Genomic DNA, 17,273 nt, shown 5'->3' with positions numbered 1-17,273 from the left:
TGTCCTGAATCTTACTCTGTAGACCAGGATGGCCTCTGGCTCAGAGATCCACCTGCCTCTGCCTCCTGAGTGCTGGGATAAAAGGCGTGCGCCACTATGCACAGCTGACTGGTTCTTGATAGTAAGTACTATGTGTTCTGTTTCATTGTTTCTGTTGAGGTCTGTATCAGGCTGTCTTACATTTTGAATAGTTTCAGTAATTATTTAAAAATAATTCAATTATATATTGGAGATTTTAAGTTAAAGATTATTATAAATTTGTATGTGTGTGCGGTGTGCACATTTGTATGATTTGTATGCATACTCACGTGTGTGGGTCTATGCATGCTCACTATGTGGATATGGCCATGCTCATGTGTGTGGGTGAATTTGTTAACATCATGGGTATGGAAGCCCAGAGTTGATGCTGGATGTCTTCTTCAATCATTCTCCATTCCATTTATAGAGATGAGGTCTCTCACTGAACCTAGAGCTGTTAGATTCTGGCTAATCTTGCTAGCCATCTTGCCTTAGGGATATCCTGCTCTGCTTCCTAATTATATACTGGGACTACAGCATGCCTGTTTGGGCTTTACATGGGTTCTAAGGGATCAGAACTCTGGCCCTCAAGTGTATACAGCAAACGCTTTACCCACTAAGCTGTCTCCCCAGTTTGGGTAAGTTAAAGAAAAAAATTCATTACCCTACATTAGAAATGCTGAAAATGGATCCAGGTAGACTGGGAAAGACCTAGGAATAAATTTGGGTGGAACTGCAGCCCAGGTATGGGCTGAGCATGGCTAAGACTGATTCATTTCCTTAAAATTTCATATAATCTTGTGCTTTGGTTGGTTTACATGTATTTGCTTATTTGGTGTGTGTGTGTGTGCTTCATGTCACAGTGCATACATGAGGCCAGAGGTCAACTTGCAGGAGTTATTTTCTCACCCTTCACCATGTAGAGCGCCCAGGGATAGAACTCTGGCCATTCATTAGGCTTGGCAGCAAGCACCATTCACACTGAGCCATCTTAGTGGCCCAATTCTGTGGCCTGTTAGAAACCGAAACAAGAGGGAGTGGGAGTGGGCTAGCTAAAAAGTCTAGATACATAGCTCTCTGCCCCTGGCCGCAGCCTTTGATCCCCCTCCCCACTCATTTCTGCAGCTTCCTCCTATTTTCCTTATTTGAAGCACATCTATCCTTCCTGTTTTGATCATACTGTGAACCCCAAGATTGCATTGATTACTGGAGGAATGTCCCCCTTGCTCTGGTCAAGGTAGACTTCATTCTATGTGCCTCTCTTTCTGTCTCACTCCATCCCTTCCTCAAGCCAAGCTCTAAGGAAATCTTCTGGGTTATGTCTCCACACACAACCTACATGGATACATTATGGACAATCTTTTGCCAGTTGAATTGAAGGAAAGTGGGCGAATTCTATGACAGATACAAAGTAGCAAAGCTCGAAGAAGACAGAGCAAGACTGTATGTGGCTCAGTGGCAGAGAACTTGCCTGACTGCAGGTTCCATGTTCAGCACCCAAAGGGAAGGAGAAGAAACAGGAGCGCAGGAGGAGGAAGCCTCCACTACCCCAACCATTCTGTATCTCTTTTAAAGAAATCTAATTTGTGTGTCACAATCTTCAGAAAAGAAAACTCAAAATCCAGGTAACTTCATCAGTGACCTCTATCAACACAACAGATAAGGCCTCTCAAGATGATCTTCTCAGATGTTTTCCCAGCAGCAAAACACTGATGGCTCAAATATATGAAACAGAAAATACCACTTCTTAGCAAAAGCACCAGCCGGGCTGTGGTGGCGCACACCTTTAATCCCAGCACTCAGGAGGCAGAGGCAGGCAGATCTCTGTGAGTTCGAGGCCAGCCTCTCTACAAGAGCTAGTTGCAGGACAGGCTCCAAAGCTACAGAGAAACTCTATCTCGAAAAAGCAAAAACCAAAAAAACAAAGGCACCAAGGCAATTCAATGATTATTATATATAAGTTAATATATGTAATATAAATATATTACTATGATATAAATTACATAGAATTTTTTTGGAGACAAGATCTCACCATTTAGCCCCTACTGACTGTGGGAGCCAGCCATGAAAGCTAAGTCTGGGCAGGTCATCCAAAGGAAGTTCTTTACTCTGGACACTGATGAAATTAACTGGAGTCTGGGGTCTCAATAGTTTACCATGGGGCAATGCCTGGCAGGCGGAGATTGCCCAACCCCCACCCAAGAGCAGAACATTCAAAGGAAATGCCTGGCATTCCAAGAGCTGTAGATAGGATCACCTGCCAGCGCATCTCACCAGGGCACCCCTAGACAAATGTCAGCCAATCAGGGTTGCTGAACCTCAGAGACCCCTCACCACCCACCTTTACTATTATAAAAAACCCAATCGGGGCTCTCCAGATATTCCAAATACGTTGGACATGTGGAGAGACCGAGTTTGCAAATTTGGTTAAAATAAAGGCTCTTTGTTTTTACCTATGGGACTCGGTCTCCTTTGTTGGTTTTTGTGGGGACCCACGGATTTGGGCATAACCAAAACCCTATCTCTAAAAATAAAAAAATAAAAAAAATGAGTAAATCTAATTTGACTCTACCGTTGAAATATTAAGGCTGTCTTCCTACGAGGAGTGCTCACGGATGTTTCATTGAAGATGTGTTTCAAGTAGGTGACACTTTCCAATCGCAAAGGACCCACTATCTTCTATTCAATTCCTGCGTCCCCTTTAAGAACCCAGCCATGACATCATCGCACGGACGCCGCGCAGCCTACCTTGGCAACGCCCGGCTGTCCTTCCGGGCAGCTTCAATTGGCTAACCAGCTCCAAGAGTCCCCGCCCCCGTCCCTCAGCAGTCCGCCCCGGCGCTCGCCGTCAATCAGGCCAGTTGCCGGCTGTGATTGGCCGCAGGGCTGGGTTCGCGTAGGCAGTGTACTGGGGGAGGGGCGCGGCGCCCCGTCTAGAGTCGCGGCCGTCCTGGTCCTCCTGCTCGCCCTGTAGCCCGCCGGTCCTCCTGCAGCCCGCCTGCTGGGCAGGGCCGGCTTGGCCCGGCCATGGAGTCGTACGACATCATCGCCAACCAGCCCGTGGTCATCGACAATGTGAGTGGGACAGCGGGGTTGGGGGAGGGCTGTGTCCCGCCCGGGGTCGCACGCGGCGCCGCGCAGTGGCCTGTGCTGGTGGGACCAGTGCCCACTCGCTGCCCCCGCGGGGCCAGGTGTGGGCCTCGGGACCCCTTCCCTGGGCGCCCAGGATGTGCAGGACAGCAGGACCTAGCCAGGTGGTCCTTGGTGCTCTAGGCCGGCGGATGCATCTGTCGTGGATGGAAGGAAGCTCTGGGCAAGTTTAGATCTCCGGCCCTTTGCCTGGTGGTCAGCCTGTTGTAGGTCGGCTGACATTTGACCTTTGCACACTCCTGGCCTCATCTTTTGGAGGGCCTGGAGATCTTTACAACACTTCCCAAGAGGCTGCACCCAGAGGCAAACACTGCACGTTGATGTCAACCAGCCAAGTACCCACCACCACTTGGCGTCCTCTTTGCCGCTTTAACCCCCCTCTCTTTAAATGATCCTTTTGGAGAGTTCAGTGCAGCAGCAGTTGGGGCTAGGTTGTTCGCAAGCTTGAAAGGAAAGAGGTCCTGCTTCCCGAGGCTTTGTCTTCCAGCACCAGGGTTCTGCTTGCCTTCAGCTGCCCTGGGTTTTCTTTGGCTATGCCTAGGATACCTCTGGTGTGCAGGCCTTGGAGTTTTTGACAGTGACACACTTCTGCTCTTTCTGGGAGCTGACTCCTTCCCACGTGACCCCCCTGATAGAGTCCCTTTGTGGCTGCCTTTTTTTGGAGCACCCATGTGGACTCCCTTAAATCATAACAGGATGTTTATCATTGGAGGCTAGTCCTGGGCTTGGGGTGTGCTTATCTGACCAGTGCTCTGGCAGGCTACAGTGCACATCAGGCTACTTCCCTTCTTGGTAGCCAACAAGCTTATGAGCTCAGGGGCACCTGCTTGCCTCCTTTTGGGCTTGGAGGCCCTCTCCTATGACTTGGACATGTTTTGTTGCTGCTCTGCATGCCCAAAGGGTTGTGATTGGTGGGCAAAGGGTATGAGAAAGTGATTCCTTTACTGAGTGGAGGACTTGCCAGGTTCTTGTTGACATCCTAGGTCCAGCTTCCAGGCTGGAGCAGGAGCAGGGCTAGTCTCCTCCTCTTATTCCCCAAGGAAGGTACTTGAGAAAGGTACCGATCTTTCCACACCCCAAGTGGTCTCCCGGGTGGGCCCAGTATGTGGTCTATTTCTGCCGGTGAAGAAAGGGACTCTTGCATAGGAGGACACTGAGGGGTAGCATCCAGCTATCTTTGGAGTGTAGCTGTATGCCTCCTCCCACAGGAACTAGCCATAGCGTTCACCGAGGAGGAGGTGTGTGATGCTTTCTCTCTCCTCGCCCTACTGGTCCGGGTGATTATTGGTAACAGGGATCACCTCCTTCGCACTGTAGAACACGGACAGCAACCCTGACCTCCACCCACTAGATGCCCTTAACAGCCCCTCTTGTCGCCACCTCCACCCCTCGAGTTTCCAGACCCAGCCACATAAAAATCTCCAGGGCCGGAGATGCAGCATTATTCCCAGTTTTGAGCTACTAGTGCACGTGAATAATCTTGTCCTCCAGGTTGGGGTCTCTGGCTTCCCCCCTGCCCAACCTTGGTGGGGCTGCCAGAACTCTCCACTTGGGGACACTGACTGCATCTGGAGTTGACGGCAGAAGCTAAACATTGCTTTTCCTTGCAGGGTTCAGGGGTGATCAAGGCTGGTTTTGCAGGAGACCAGATTCCTAAGTACTGTTTCCCAAACTAGTAAGTGTTGCCGGGGCAGCAGCCTCCCCCACCTCCCGTGTTTGCTTTTGGGAAGAACATGGACCCTGTGGTTACAGCGATCTTCTTTGAGGGCCACTCCCTGTCCACCTGTCAGAGGAAGCAACAGATTGGTGGGGTTAACCTGAGCTCTGGGGAGTTAAGGGCTGAGTTTCCTCTTCAGAGCGTCTTACCTTTGTTTCTGGCTGAGACTGAGAGGAGGAGAAGCAGCCAGCATTGCCCTGGGGATGGGGTGTGGCGGTGGCTGTGGCAGAAATAAAAGGGACCTCTCTCCAGGGAAAGAGCTAAGCTCCCACAGAGAGTTGTGGGGGGAGGGTACCCCTGCCTCCCTGGAAAGGTTTTTCTGATTATTGTGTGGTTTGGGTGCTTGAACCCCTTGCCTCCCGAAAGCTAAGTGTACATTCTAAGCTGTACCTGCAGCCCCCAGAAATGTTGATTAGGCTCATTTGTGTTTAGCATCTAGGAAATGTTCCTGTGTAACCCACTCCACATGATCCAGGTGGTGCTAGTGGGTACCATTCTAGGGATCCTGGAGTGCCTGAGTACCTGCCCAGTGGGAAAGTTCTCTCTGGGGTCTCTCAGAGCTTAAGGATTTGTCAGTGGCCAGATCAGAGCTAGACCCTGAAGTCCCCTGGAGAGGCTCTGAGAACTGCATGCCTATCTAGGGACAGGGCCAGCCTGGGCGCACTGAGGGTGGACCGAAGGGCTTCAGCCTTTCATCCAGAACTCTGTCTGGGTGGGTGTCAGGGAAGGCTGTTGGTGGTATGTGGGGAATGTGGGTCACGATTTGGAATAGCAGGCTCATCAGATGCATGCTTGCCAAGAACTAATCTCTATTCTGGAAGCTGTGGCAGTAGGGAGGGACAGTGGCCACTGTGAGCACAAGGAAAGCCACTACACAGCTGTCCTCCGTCCAACAGCAGACAAGAGGCTGGGCTGAGACAGTGGCTATAGAAGGCTCATCCCTTGCTAGAGCCCGGCCATGAAGGGTCGTGTTGTTCACACTTGGCGCTCCCTAGAGAGAGACCCGTTCCTTCAGAATACACACTGCTTGTGCTGCTAAGACCCATAGTGCTGGCCTGCTTACCCTAAGTCTAGGCTCTGACCTTTGCCCTGCACCACTTCCCAGTGCTCAGACTGGCCACTCTCTAGAGCTTTGCAGCTGGGCTGCGGTTTTCCTGGACACAGGTTCAGCCATGCACCTGCCCAGCTCACTGACCTTCTGTGTCTTTGCAGTGTCGGACGGCCCAAGCACATGCGGGTTATGGCTGGAGCCCTGGAGGGGGACCTCTTCATTGGACCAAAAGCAGAGGTAACTGGCCCTCCATTGAGTTCCTGAGTCACAGTAGAGCTGATTGGTGGTCAGAGCAACCTGTTCTAGGGTTTCTGACCCCTCCCGGTTGTTTGGTGCTGTGTCTGTGACACTTAAACAAAATGACCCTCCCGAGGACTTGGCTTGGGCCTCCTGTCCTCTTTCAGATATAGGAGAAGGAATTAAGGTCACAAGCCTGCGAGCACAGCACTTGTGAGGGGTGGACGTAGGAGGATCGAAATTTCAAAGTCATCTTCCGCTACCCCCAAAAGTGACTGAGAATTAGAGTCATCTAGAGTTGATGGCCCTGCCGTGAGGAGGGCTGGGGCCATTTCTCATTCTGGCTAGGCTGACACACCTGGGGACCACACAGCTAAATCAGACTCTGAGTCTGAGTGTGAGAGAAGAGCCAGCCCAGCATGGGCAGGAGGAGCCAGGTAGGTTCCTGGGGAATAAAGGCACAGTCCCAGGCATGAAGGAGGCTGGGAGAGCTGAATAGAAGGGCAGACAAGCAGCTCCTGGGAAGCAAGTGTCCACTAGAGGGATTTCTGAGGGCAGATGGAGGAGTCTATCCCGTGGAGGACAGTGAGGACTACTTAGAGAGCTAGGCCGAGAGGCCAGCGCCCTGGCCGTATTCTGGAAGAACGGTGGGCTCAGGCGGCCCAGGAGGGGTTGTGCTGACAGGAACAGTGGCTGGCGCTGCGGATGGAGACACTGTGGAGAGTATGGGCAGTGACCGAGGAAGCACATTTGTGGGGTAAAAGGAGGGATTGTGGGATGGGGCACATTTCCAGAATTCTCTTCCTGAGTAGATGACAGAAACAGTGGCTCTTTATAAGGCCCCAGTGAGAAACCAGACTAGGATTCTACCGAAGTTCACCCTGGGGAACCAGAGACTTTGTTGATGGGGTGTGAGTGAGAGGCTAGTGTGGGAGCGAGGGACACCCACAGCCATCTTGACTCTTCAAAGCCTTCCCCAGCTTGCATACGCTAGCTCCTCTCAAGGCCTGAGACCATGTGCTATTAGGACGGTACTGCCCAGGAATGGCTGGGAGGCCCAGGAGGGAGAAATCTCGGGTGAGGGTCCAGTGACCCTCTCACCCCCTCTGAGGGAACCTCAGATCTGCTCAAAAGGTTTCTTGTAAGCAGGGACAGCTGATTTGATGAAAATGGCTCCTCGTTTGCTTGGCGTTATTTACTGTGTTCTGTAGCACGCTCCCTTCCTTAACTCTTAGAGTCTTTACATACATGCACACACACACACACACACTCACTCACTCACTCCCTTCAGCAGTGTTCCGTGAGCCTTGGAGGGGTAACATCTGACCGCTCTCCATCTTCAGCAGAGTACCAAGCCCTCTTACCGTTTTGACCATCTCTCCATGTCTGTAGTCTTGGTGATCTTATCCACCTATCTATATTCCTTCTGCAAGACCCAAGTAAGAAAATGGGAGCAGGGAAACAGCAAGACCTCCAATGGGAGCTGACATCAGTAAGAACCTAAGTGCAAAAACAGATATTTGGAAGGCACATCACATTCATCGAACCAAATAATTGCAGTTGCTGGGGCCTGTGACTTTGCACAACCATGCAGCATTTCTGTCTGAGCTCACAGTACGGGATGTAAATTCCTGTCTGCTGAGCAGGCCTTAAGCCTGATCAGAAAGTTGGTTGTGTCCATAACGGATCATGGCATTATTGCACTGACACATCTGGCCTGGCACGTCCATTGTGTAGCATGCAAGGTCTGCCACCAGTAAGACTTTGGACCATAATTTTCCCCACAGCCTCCATAGCACCTTTCAGCACGATAAAAGCTGACTAGTGGACGGGAAAACTTCCACGTAGTCTCCGCTGGATTTTAGAGTCCTGAAACTGAAGCATGAAGTGACGTCAGCCAACAGGGTTCTACCATCTAGTTTTGGTGTGCAACAACAACATGGCAGTAGGCTTCATTGTTTAGGGGGCTTATAGGGCCTCCTTTGTCAACCCACCCCTAGCACTGGGATTCTCAGTTAACCTCAAGTCCTCAGAGGTCTGTTTCACACTCTCGCAAGTTATTCTGCATTCATCCTTTAACTTTTACATGTAAGAGTTGTTGCAGAATTCCCTTGATTACCTTTGTGGGTGTCTCAGGGTTTCTATCGCTGTGATGAGACATCACGACCAAAAAGCAAGTTGGGAGGAAACGGTTTATTCGGCTTACACGCCCGTATCACTGACTGTTCATCATCAGAAGTCAGGACAGGAACCCGGAGGCAGGAGCTGATGCAGAGGCCACAGAGGTGTGCTGCTTACTGGCTTGCTCCCTTTGGCGTACTCAGCCTGCTTCCTTATTATAGAATCCAGAACCACCAGCCCAAGAATTGCACCACCTACAATGGGCTGGGCAAAATACCTTGCAGCTGGATTTTCTGGAGGTATTTGCTTAATTGCGATCCTTCCTCTCAGATAACTCTAGCTTGTATCATATTGATATCAGACCAGCCAGCACAGTGGGTATCATCCATGCTTTACCCAACCATAAAGCTGCCAGGAATTTCATAGTTGTGTCTGACCTTTGCACCCTTTGTGACCTGATTTCCTTCCCATCCTTGCTCCTTTAGGTGCACTGCCTTTCAGATGGGTTTCCAAACCCGCAGAGTACTCAGGTTAGCATTATGTCATCTATGTAATGAAACCTTTTGCCAAGGATGCTCAGGATGACAAAACAAGGCCGTAGGTCACCATCCCATGACAAATAGTGTTGTAATGATAATCTTTGAGAGTCCAGGAAGGACCTGTTTTCAGAATTCCAAAGCTGAAGAGATCCTGAAAATCAGTGAAGTCCAGTATAACATCAAAAAGTTTGCATCCCTTTGTATCGGTTATATGGCTTCCTCATCTGGGGCTCTTTCATAGGTCCTTGATGCATTTTCCTATGCTTTTTATTTTATTTTAAAGACAGTGGGGTGTTTTGTTTTGTTTTCTATTTTAATTTTATGTGCGTTGATTGGTGTTTTGTTGGCACATATGTCTGTGTAAGGGGGTCAGCTCCCCTGGAACTGGAGCTACAGACTGTTGTAAGCTTCCATGTGAGTGCTGGAATTGAACCCAGGTCCTCTGGAAGAACAGTCAGTGCTCTTAACCAGTGAGCCTCTCTCCAGCCCCAACATTTTCCTAGTCTTGATGAACTCAGTAGGGCTCAGGTGGCTTAAGCTGATCAGATCTAGGGCCAAGGGGGACAGTATCTTATACCTGCTCACCTCGCAGTCAGCTGCACCTTCTTGGCTTGAGACTGGTGCGTTCTTGGTTGCCGTCCCCGTACCGCTCTCCAGCCAGTAAGTACCTCTCCATTTGCTGTACCTGGCTGCTAAAAGGACTTGGGTTTGGGTAACTAATTTGTACTCCCCCAAGAGAAAAATATACAGAGCATATTCAGGGGAGGAAGCTGCCCAACTGTGGTCAGACTTAATCCTTTTCACCTGCACTGCTGTAGAGATTTCCATCACCTGAGTCTTTGATGTTCTTAGGCACTACCAGGAATACCTAGTTACAGCACCAACCCAAGCCCACATGGTTTGGGGGGTGGGGCATGAAACAAGGTCCCTCTCTAACCCTCGCTGTCCTGGAACCAGCTATGTTAACCAGGCCTTATACACAGAGAGATCCACCTGTCTCTGCCTTCTGAGTGATGGAATTAAAGATGTGTGCCAACACACCTGGTTCAAATAGTTGGCTGGCCAATACACTCATACTTCATCATGGGACTTCCAGTCACCCTGGGCATGGTCCTCACTCTGGCTGTCTCATTAGTTGTGGCTGTTGTGATCTCTGTCCCCCATAAGCGTCCTCCACCAGCAGCTGGCATAGTGGGGCTCATGAACACCATCCCTGTCTCAAGATCCCTGCTAAACCCTTCTGAACCCCAGTTAACACCATTCTGTCTTGCCTAGTGACTGGAGTGTCATCTGCCACCTCTCTCACTTCTTTAGCTGTCACTCTTACACAGTGTTTCCCACAGGTTCCTAGGCCTTGGATCTCAGGAAGGGCTCTTTGGTCCCCCACCTGTAAGAAGAAGCAAGCCAATGCCACTATCTGCTTTCTTCCACCTTTCTTTTGAAATCCAAGGCTACCATGGAGGATGCTAGCCATGTGTCCCCTGTATGATAGTTCCTCCTTCACACAAGCAATTTCCCCCTGGGCTTCAGTTGCACATCCTATTACCCAGGACGGGCATTGCAGGGATACTCCAATATGCCACGTGGGAAAACAGATAACCCACCTTCGGTGTGGCTTTAACTGCCTGTCTCATCATCTGGACCGAGAGCAATGCTGTTGGCTTTTCCCAAACTCATCTTTGAAGTTGGTTGATTTCTTTTTTACTCTTTTGTTCTTTGGGGGGCCTGCCACCCAGCTCCAAAATAAATACGCACGGAGGCTTATTCTTATTTATAAATGTTTGGCCTTAGCTTGGCTTGTTTCTAGCTAGCTTTCCTTAAATTATGCCATCTATCGTTTTGCCTCTGGGCTTTTTCCTTTTCTTCTGTATATCTTGCTTTCACTCTTACTCCATGACTGACCCCTAGTGTCCTCCTCTCCTTGTTCTCTTGCTCCTTGATCTTTTTTCTCTTGTTTTCTCCTTCTGTTCTTTTTCCTGCCTTGCTATTGGCCGTTCATCTCTTTATCAGACCTAGCGGGTGTTTTAAGCAGGCAAAGTAACACAGCTTCACAAAGTAAAACAAATACAACATGAAAGAATGCAACACATCTCTGCATCATTAAAATAAATGTTCCACAACATAAACAAATGTAAGACATCTTAAACTAATATTCTACAACATATCTTTGTTTTTGTCATATCCTGCAGACTACCAGACATGGTAAGAACTCCTTCCTAAGGGGACATCTTTCGCCTCCTTCTAAGGTTTCTTCCATAAACCAAAATACAAGCTCCATGAGTGTTTACTCTGGAAAAACTGATTTATTTTTTGGGGTGGTGGGGGGGGGGTCGAGACAGGGTTTCTCTGTGTATCTTTGGATCTTGTCCTGGACCTTGCTCTGTAGACCAGGCTGGCCTTGAACTCACAGAGGTCTGCCTGCCCCTGCCTCCCCAATGCTGGGATTAAAGGCATGCACCACCACCACCCAGCTGGGAAAACTGGTATTTATTGAGCTTACTTACAGAGTATGGATGAGGGGCTACTTAGAAGAGGACTAGGAACCCCAAAGCACCTGAAAAGTTTTCACCCATCATGCTGGGTTCTCCCTTTGGTTAGCCTTCCCCAGCTTATGTAGTCTGGTGCCTCTCAAGATCCTCGGGCCACATACAGTTAATTCAGAGTGCATAAAAATGATCTGGCGCGATTTTGGGTGAGGGTCCAGTGCCCCCACCCTCTGAGGCACCGACAGTCATCAGGCCTGCTTGTGATGGTTTCTTGCCAGCAGGCACAGCTGACTTGATGAAAATAGCTGCCATTTGCCCAGAAGACTGTATTCAATGAGGCATGTTGCCATCTTCTCTGGCCTTTAGCCATTTGAGGCCAGCTGAGCTCTGGGAGCCTGCGTGTGGAGCAGGGAAATACCCAGCAGGCAGAGGCAGTGGGCGACTTCACTATGGGCGTTTTAGCAGCTGGTCCACGAGGGCCAGGTGCTATGTCTGGCTTTCTCCCTGTCCTCCAGGAGCACCGGGGGCTGCTGACCATCCGCTACCCCATGGAGCATGGCGTGGTGCGAGACTGGAATGACATGGAGCGCATCTGGCAGTACGTCTACTCCAAGGACCAGCTACAGACCTTCTCCGAGGAGGTGTGGCAGCCACCCTTCCGTCCACACGCCCACTCCCTGTCCGCACATTGATAGAACTTTTCCTGCTCTTTCTGTGTGTTTGTGTGCACAACAAGTGATAGCCAGGCAGAGATTTTCAGGGCCTGGTCTTTGGAGCTGGTTCAGGATGGAGTCCTCAGGCGGGACAAGCAGCTGTTACAGTGGTGCCTGGCTTGTCTGTGTGTGTGTGACTCTCTCATCTCTCACAGCATCCTGTTCTTCTCACGGAGGCCCCACTGAACCCCAGTAAGAACCGGGAGAAGGCGGCAGAGGTGTTCTTTGAGACCTTCAATGTTCCTGCACTATTTATCTCCATGCAGGCCGTGCTCAGCCTGTGAGTGCCCTGCGCCCCGATGTCCCTGGAGGCACAGCCTCCTGATCCCCTCCATTCCTGTTTCTCGGGTAGTATAAGTATCGTCCCAGGGTCCCTGGCGGGGTCGAGGAGGTCTTCTCACCTCGGTGGCTAAAGTAAAGGATGCTGACCTGGTGGCAGGTACGCAACAGGACGCACAACAGGCGTGGTTTTAGACTCGGGGGACGGGGTCACTCATGCTGTCCCCATCTATGAGGGCTTTGCCATGCCACACTCCATCATGCGGGTAGACATCGCGGGCCGTGACGTCTCTCGATATTTGAGGCTGCTGCTGCGAAAGGAAGGGGCTGACTTCCACACCTCGGCTGAGTTTGAGGTTGTCCGGACCATCAAAGAGGTGATAAAGGGTATGGGGATGTGGGCATGGCTGGGGTTGGGGAGGCCAATACATGAAAGCAAGCCCTGGCTGCAAGCATCCCCGCTACACTCTGCCCATACAGCGAGCCTGCTACCTGTCCATCAACCCACAGAAGGACGAGGCTCTTGAGACTGAGAAGGTGCAGTACACCCTTCCAGACGGCAGCACACTTGATGTAAGTGGCCAGGCCTGGTTCTAGCGTGGTAGCTCATGCCACCCGGGAGGGAAAGGGCTGGCTCCTCTGGAGAACCTGTGCTTCACTCTTCTCCACAGGTGGGGCCTGCGCGCTTCCGAGCCCCCGAGCTGCTCTTCCAGCCAGACCTGGTGGGGGATGAGAGTGAGGGGCTCCACGAAGTCCTGGCCTTTGCCATCCACAAGTCTGACATGGACCTTCGCCGGACACTGTTCTCCAATATTGTGCTTTCGGGGGGCTCAACACTCTTTAAAGGTACTGTTGGAGAGATGGCGGCCAGGCCAAAGGCCCAGGGCAGCCGACACCTGAGACCTCTCGCTCTCGGGGGCCAGCAGTGTGCCATTCCCATCACCTCTTTGGCAGCACTCAGTGAACTGGGTTTTGTAGTAGGAGAGATGTTTTTAATGTGTTGGTTTTTTTAAAGACTCAATTTAAAATTAAATTATGCCAGGCCTGGGGGCACACACCTGTCACTTCAGTACTCAGGAGACTGAGGCAAGAGGATCATAAGTCAGAGCCAAGCCTGGATTACACGGGATGAGACACTAGAAACTAAAATAACAAGCAAGCACTAAAATGAAGTTTTCCTTAGCATGTGACTAGATGGTGCGTTTGTAGCGGGGGCTCAGTTGAGGCGTCTTCAGGGAGGACGCAGGGTCAGGTGGCACTGCATGGCTTAGGTTGCATCTCACGTCAGTCTCTCAGACGCTGTACCCGCCCACAGCCAGGGTGCGGGAAGAGGAACAGCAGCGGCTAGTGGTCTATAGGCCACCATGGCAGGGAGGTTGGCTGTGGTCCAGGCTTGGCCGTCTTTGTACCCACAGGCTTTGGAGACAGGTTACTAAGTGAAGTAAAGAAGCTTGCCCCAAAGGATGTTAAAATCAAGGTGAGACTGGAAACTTGGGAGAGGGTGCTGGGTGGCGCTGGCCTTCAGGGATATGGGAACCCCACTGCGCCTGCGCCCGTGTTTGCCATTCTCCACCCTGCTCTACCGTGCATGCTTTCGCTGCCTTGGCTTTGAGGGTGGTGGCTGTGTTTGCGGGACAGGTGGTTACGCAACCATTTGCTCCCTTCTAGATCTCAGCTCCTCAGGAACGGCTGTACTCCACGTGGATTGGGTGAGATGGGGCTCAAGCAGAAGGGCTTAGGGAGAGACTCCCCCAGGGGTTCACACAGGTCGGGAAAAATGGATGAAGTAAAAGGATGGCGGTTGGCCCAGCCCACAGGTACCAAAAAATATTCTCTCCATCCTTACAGCGGCTCCATCCTCGCCTCCCTGGACACCTTTAAGAAGATGTGGGTATCCAAAAAGGAATATGAAGAAGATGGCTCCCGTGCGATTCATCGCAAAACCTTCTAATACCTAAGGAGAGTGGACATATTGGGAGAGAGGGAGGAAAGGGGAGCCAGAGCCCTTGACCCCTTTTGGTCTGGGTTCATGTTGTAGGCCTAGGGTCCCCTGCATGCCCTGACCCCGGAGCAGGTGGCACAGTCATGCTCGCCTGTAGCCCTCCCTCCCCCTGTGCTCAACATACACACACAGACACAGTAATGATTAGCTGCATGGATGGGAGTCCCAAGCTGGAGCATAGGAATTGAAGACTCCAAACAAACACTGAGTTGGTCTGGACGACCCTCTCAGCAAGACCACTTGGGCCTGTGGTTCCTTGCTCCGTGCTTGGAGCACCAAGACCAGACACTCATGCTCCTTTGTTCCGACAGCTCCCACTGGGGCCAGAGTCCCTGGGTCATTGGAGTGGGCTGAGGGAGCAGCCAGGAGCTCCCATTGGGGTGGTGAGGCACACTGGTGTGTTTCATGCCAATTTCCTCATCCTGTGACAGGGCTGCCTGGACCCTTGCACACCCGGTTTTGCTGGGCAAATGTCCTAGATAGGACTAAGGAACAGTTCTCCATTCCCAGTGAGGGAATGTGGCCAAGGGTCATAGCATCAGAGCCATGGGCAGCCACAGCTGGTGGTCTGCCCCACTCCCTTTCAAAGCACTACATTGATTTGCTGTCCTTCCCCCCCTCTTTCCCTCAGCACCCTGGACAGTAAGGGATTGTGGTCTTGATTTGCTGAGGGAAAGCCACTTAATCAGGAGTCAGACCCAAAGGGTAGGCATGTCCTCACCTCCTTCAACAAAGGCCAGGGCCCCACCTCCCCCTCCAGAGCTGAACAATAATTTAACACAGTTGCCTGAAAAATAATTCTTTTTATAAATCATTATAGTAATAATTATGGTTAAAGCCCAATGTGTGGCTCTGATTCTTGTGGCTTTCTGTGCTCTCATTTGCTCAACTCATCCCTGGGGACATTGATAGGAAGGACCAGAGGGAACTCAGTGTGACACTGGCATAGTTCAGGAGCCTGAAGCCTTCAGTGGTTGGCAGGGCAACGGGACAAGTGAGGCCAGCCTCATTACCCACTTGCTGTGACCTGCTAGGGGAGGCAGAACCAGGCTGCCTTCTGTGCATGTTCCTAGACAGGGCTGCCATATGTGCCCCACAGCTCACACAGGCCTGCAGAGGCATGCTGGCAGTGATGCAGACTTACCAGCCTAGGGCAGGATGAGGAGTGGACCGGAGTTCACAGGAGGAAGCAGACCAACCAGGAAGCCCTGCAGGCAGTGAGAGCTCAACCAGTAGCGAAGGCTGCTTGTTAGTATGTCAGCACCTGCTGCACGACATGGCTCTGAGCTGGCGGAGAACAAGAGGGCTCAACTCAGGAGAAAGACACCAGCCATTCTGGAACAGTGTTGGGCTGACAGTGCTGGGGCTGAGCCAACAGGTGGGATGTGCTGGCTTGTAGGAGCCTGGGTCAGTCGGTGGTTAGGGAGAGGCCTTTGATAGTTGGCAGGGGAAGGTAAACTGGTCTGTGGCACAGTGACATAAACCAAAGAGGTCAGTTAGGCTAGCAAGCATGTCGAGGGTCTGGAGAAGGTGGTTTAGCTGTGTGCTAGGTGACAGTTTTCACTATGGGAGGATAGCAACCAGAGCCAAGTGTTGAAAGCTATAAGCCACAGTACTAATCAGGTATGTGTGCAGAGGGATTCTGTGCAGTCACGTGGTCAAGCATAGCATCAAAGTTTACACAGAAACCTTTGCTAAGGGACCCTACAAACCGGCCCTTGTGCAGGGTTCTGCCGGCGGCACTGGCTCCCAGCCACCTGTGCTTGGAACCTTACTGCTGAGTTCCTCCCTTCTCACACGCACCCCCCCTTGTCAGTCAAGTCTGTGTCTCCTGCAGTCCCTTTGCTACCCCAGCCTAGCTCATGACCCTGCTCCATTCTGCCCACCCAGTGTGTTTGCTCTCATAATCTACTGTGTGGGTTAACACCTCAAATCTGTAACGAGTTATAAGCCATACAATAAAATATTCATGAGTCCTTACTGATACGAGTAAATACAGCCATGGGGGAGGAAGAAACAGCACCTCTCCGTTCAGTGGAATTCCAGTTAATGTAGAATTCCACTTCCTGGGAAAACAGCTGGTGTGATGCCGGCAGAATACACTTGAGGTCTGTTCCATTCCTACTTGTGTTCCGTTTTGCTTGCTAGCTCTGCTCCTGTTCTCTCCCCAGGAATCACCCCTTATACACGTCCAAGTCATATTTTTTAAAACAAAGGCCTCTATAGCCCCCATACCCCTCAGGGAGGGTCTGTAATGGAAAAGAGCTACAGCCAAGGGAGGAAGCAGCTAGACTAAGCTTGTGTTGTACTGAGTTACAGGTATGAACTCCTGGTTGTATTCTACTAATGCTGAAAACACTCATCTGTGTACAAGCAAGTCAGGTTAGAATATATACATGGTTTCCTACCTCCGCTTGGAGGGTCTAGAATTAGCAGCACCAGAAACAATGAGCACAGCATCCAAGTCTGTGCTTCAGTTCCCTAAAGGGAAGCTCAAGATACACCTATGTCTTGTGGCACTGGGAAGTAAGAACTCAAGTGACTTCTAAGCACCATGTGAGCCAAGTTGAAGCAGCCCCCAATGCTCCAATCTTTAATGTATTATAAATCATCCAATAAAATATTTGAGTCCTTAGTGATATGTGACTAAGGGCTGGGGGAAGGTGCAGATGATAAAGTACTTGCTATGCACTTGAAGGCCTGAGTTCATATGTAGGATACCTCCCCTTGAGTTGTTGAGGTGTCTGTATTGTCCCAAAACAATGACAATACAGGCTATTGCTTGCTTTTGGCTGTCCCCAGTACTTGATGGTAAGGTCTTATTGCTGAGGATACTCACACATTGGTCACAGGACATGTAAAAATCAAACTGTAACTAACCAGGAAGCTTCCTGGCTAACTGTCCACACTGGAAGGTGCTGTGGAGAGAGAAGTCTTAGCCAGCTGTGAACTGGAATGAC

At 50.8% G+C, this 17,273-nt stretch overlaps 1 protein-coding gene across 1 annotated transcript; it reads left to right on the top strand.

Annotated features, from left to right (window-relative positions):
* The first annotated feature begins 2,911 nt into the window (after positions 1-2,911).
* Actr1b (actin related protein 1B) lies at positions 2,912-16,293 on the top strand. The gene is made up of 11 exons (XM_038343183.2): positions 2,912-3,093; positions 4,779-4,843; positions 6,098-6,173; positions 11,835-11,960; positions 12,188-12,312; positions 12,472-12,688; positions 12,792-12,884; positions 12,983-13,157; positions 13,727-13,788; positions 13,980-14,020; positions 14,160-16,293. The coding sequence occupies exons 1-11, from the start codon at positions 3,046-3,048 to the stop codon at positions 14,260-14,262; spliced, it is 1,131 nt and encodes a 376-aa protein (XP_038199111.1). The 5' UTR covers positions 2,912-3,045; the 3' UTR covers positions 14,263-16,293.
* The last annotated feature ends 980 nt before the right edge of the window (positions 16,294-17,273 follow it).

This window comes from Arvicola amphibius, chromosome 9, assembly GCF_903992535.2.
Source record: "Arvicola amphibius chromosome 9, mArvAmp1.2, whole genome shotgun sequence".
NCBI lineage: Eukaryota > Metazoa > Chordata > Mammalia > Rodentia > Cricetidae > Arvicola > Arvicola amphibius.
The sequence above is the reverse complement of the archived record's forward strand: the minus strand, read 5'-3'. Positions and strand labels throughout refer to the sequence as shown.

Coding starts and splice junctions, on each gene's coding strand:
- Actr1b (XM_038343183.2), top strand. CDS start 3,046: ATGGAGTCGTACGACATCATCGCCAACCAGCCCGTGGTCATCGACAAT. Junction 12,689..12,791: donor TTGTCCGGACCATCAAAGAG/GTGATAAAGGGT, acceptor CTGCCCATACAG/CGAGCCTGCTACCTGTCCAT. Junction 13,789..13,979: donor CAAAGGATGTTAAAATCAAG/GTGAGACTGGAA, acceptor GCTCCCTTCTAG/ATCTCAGCTCCTCAGGAACG.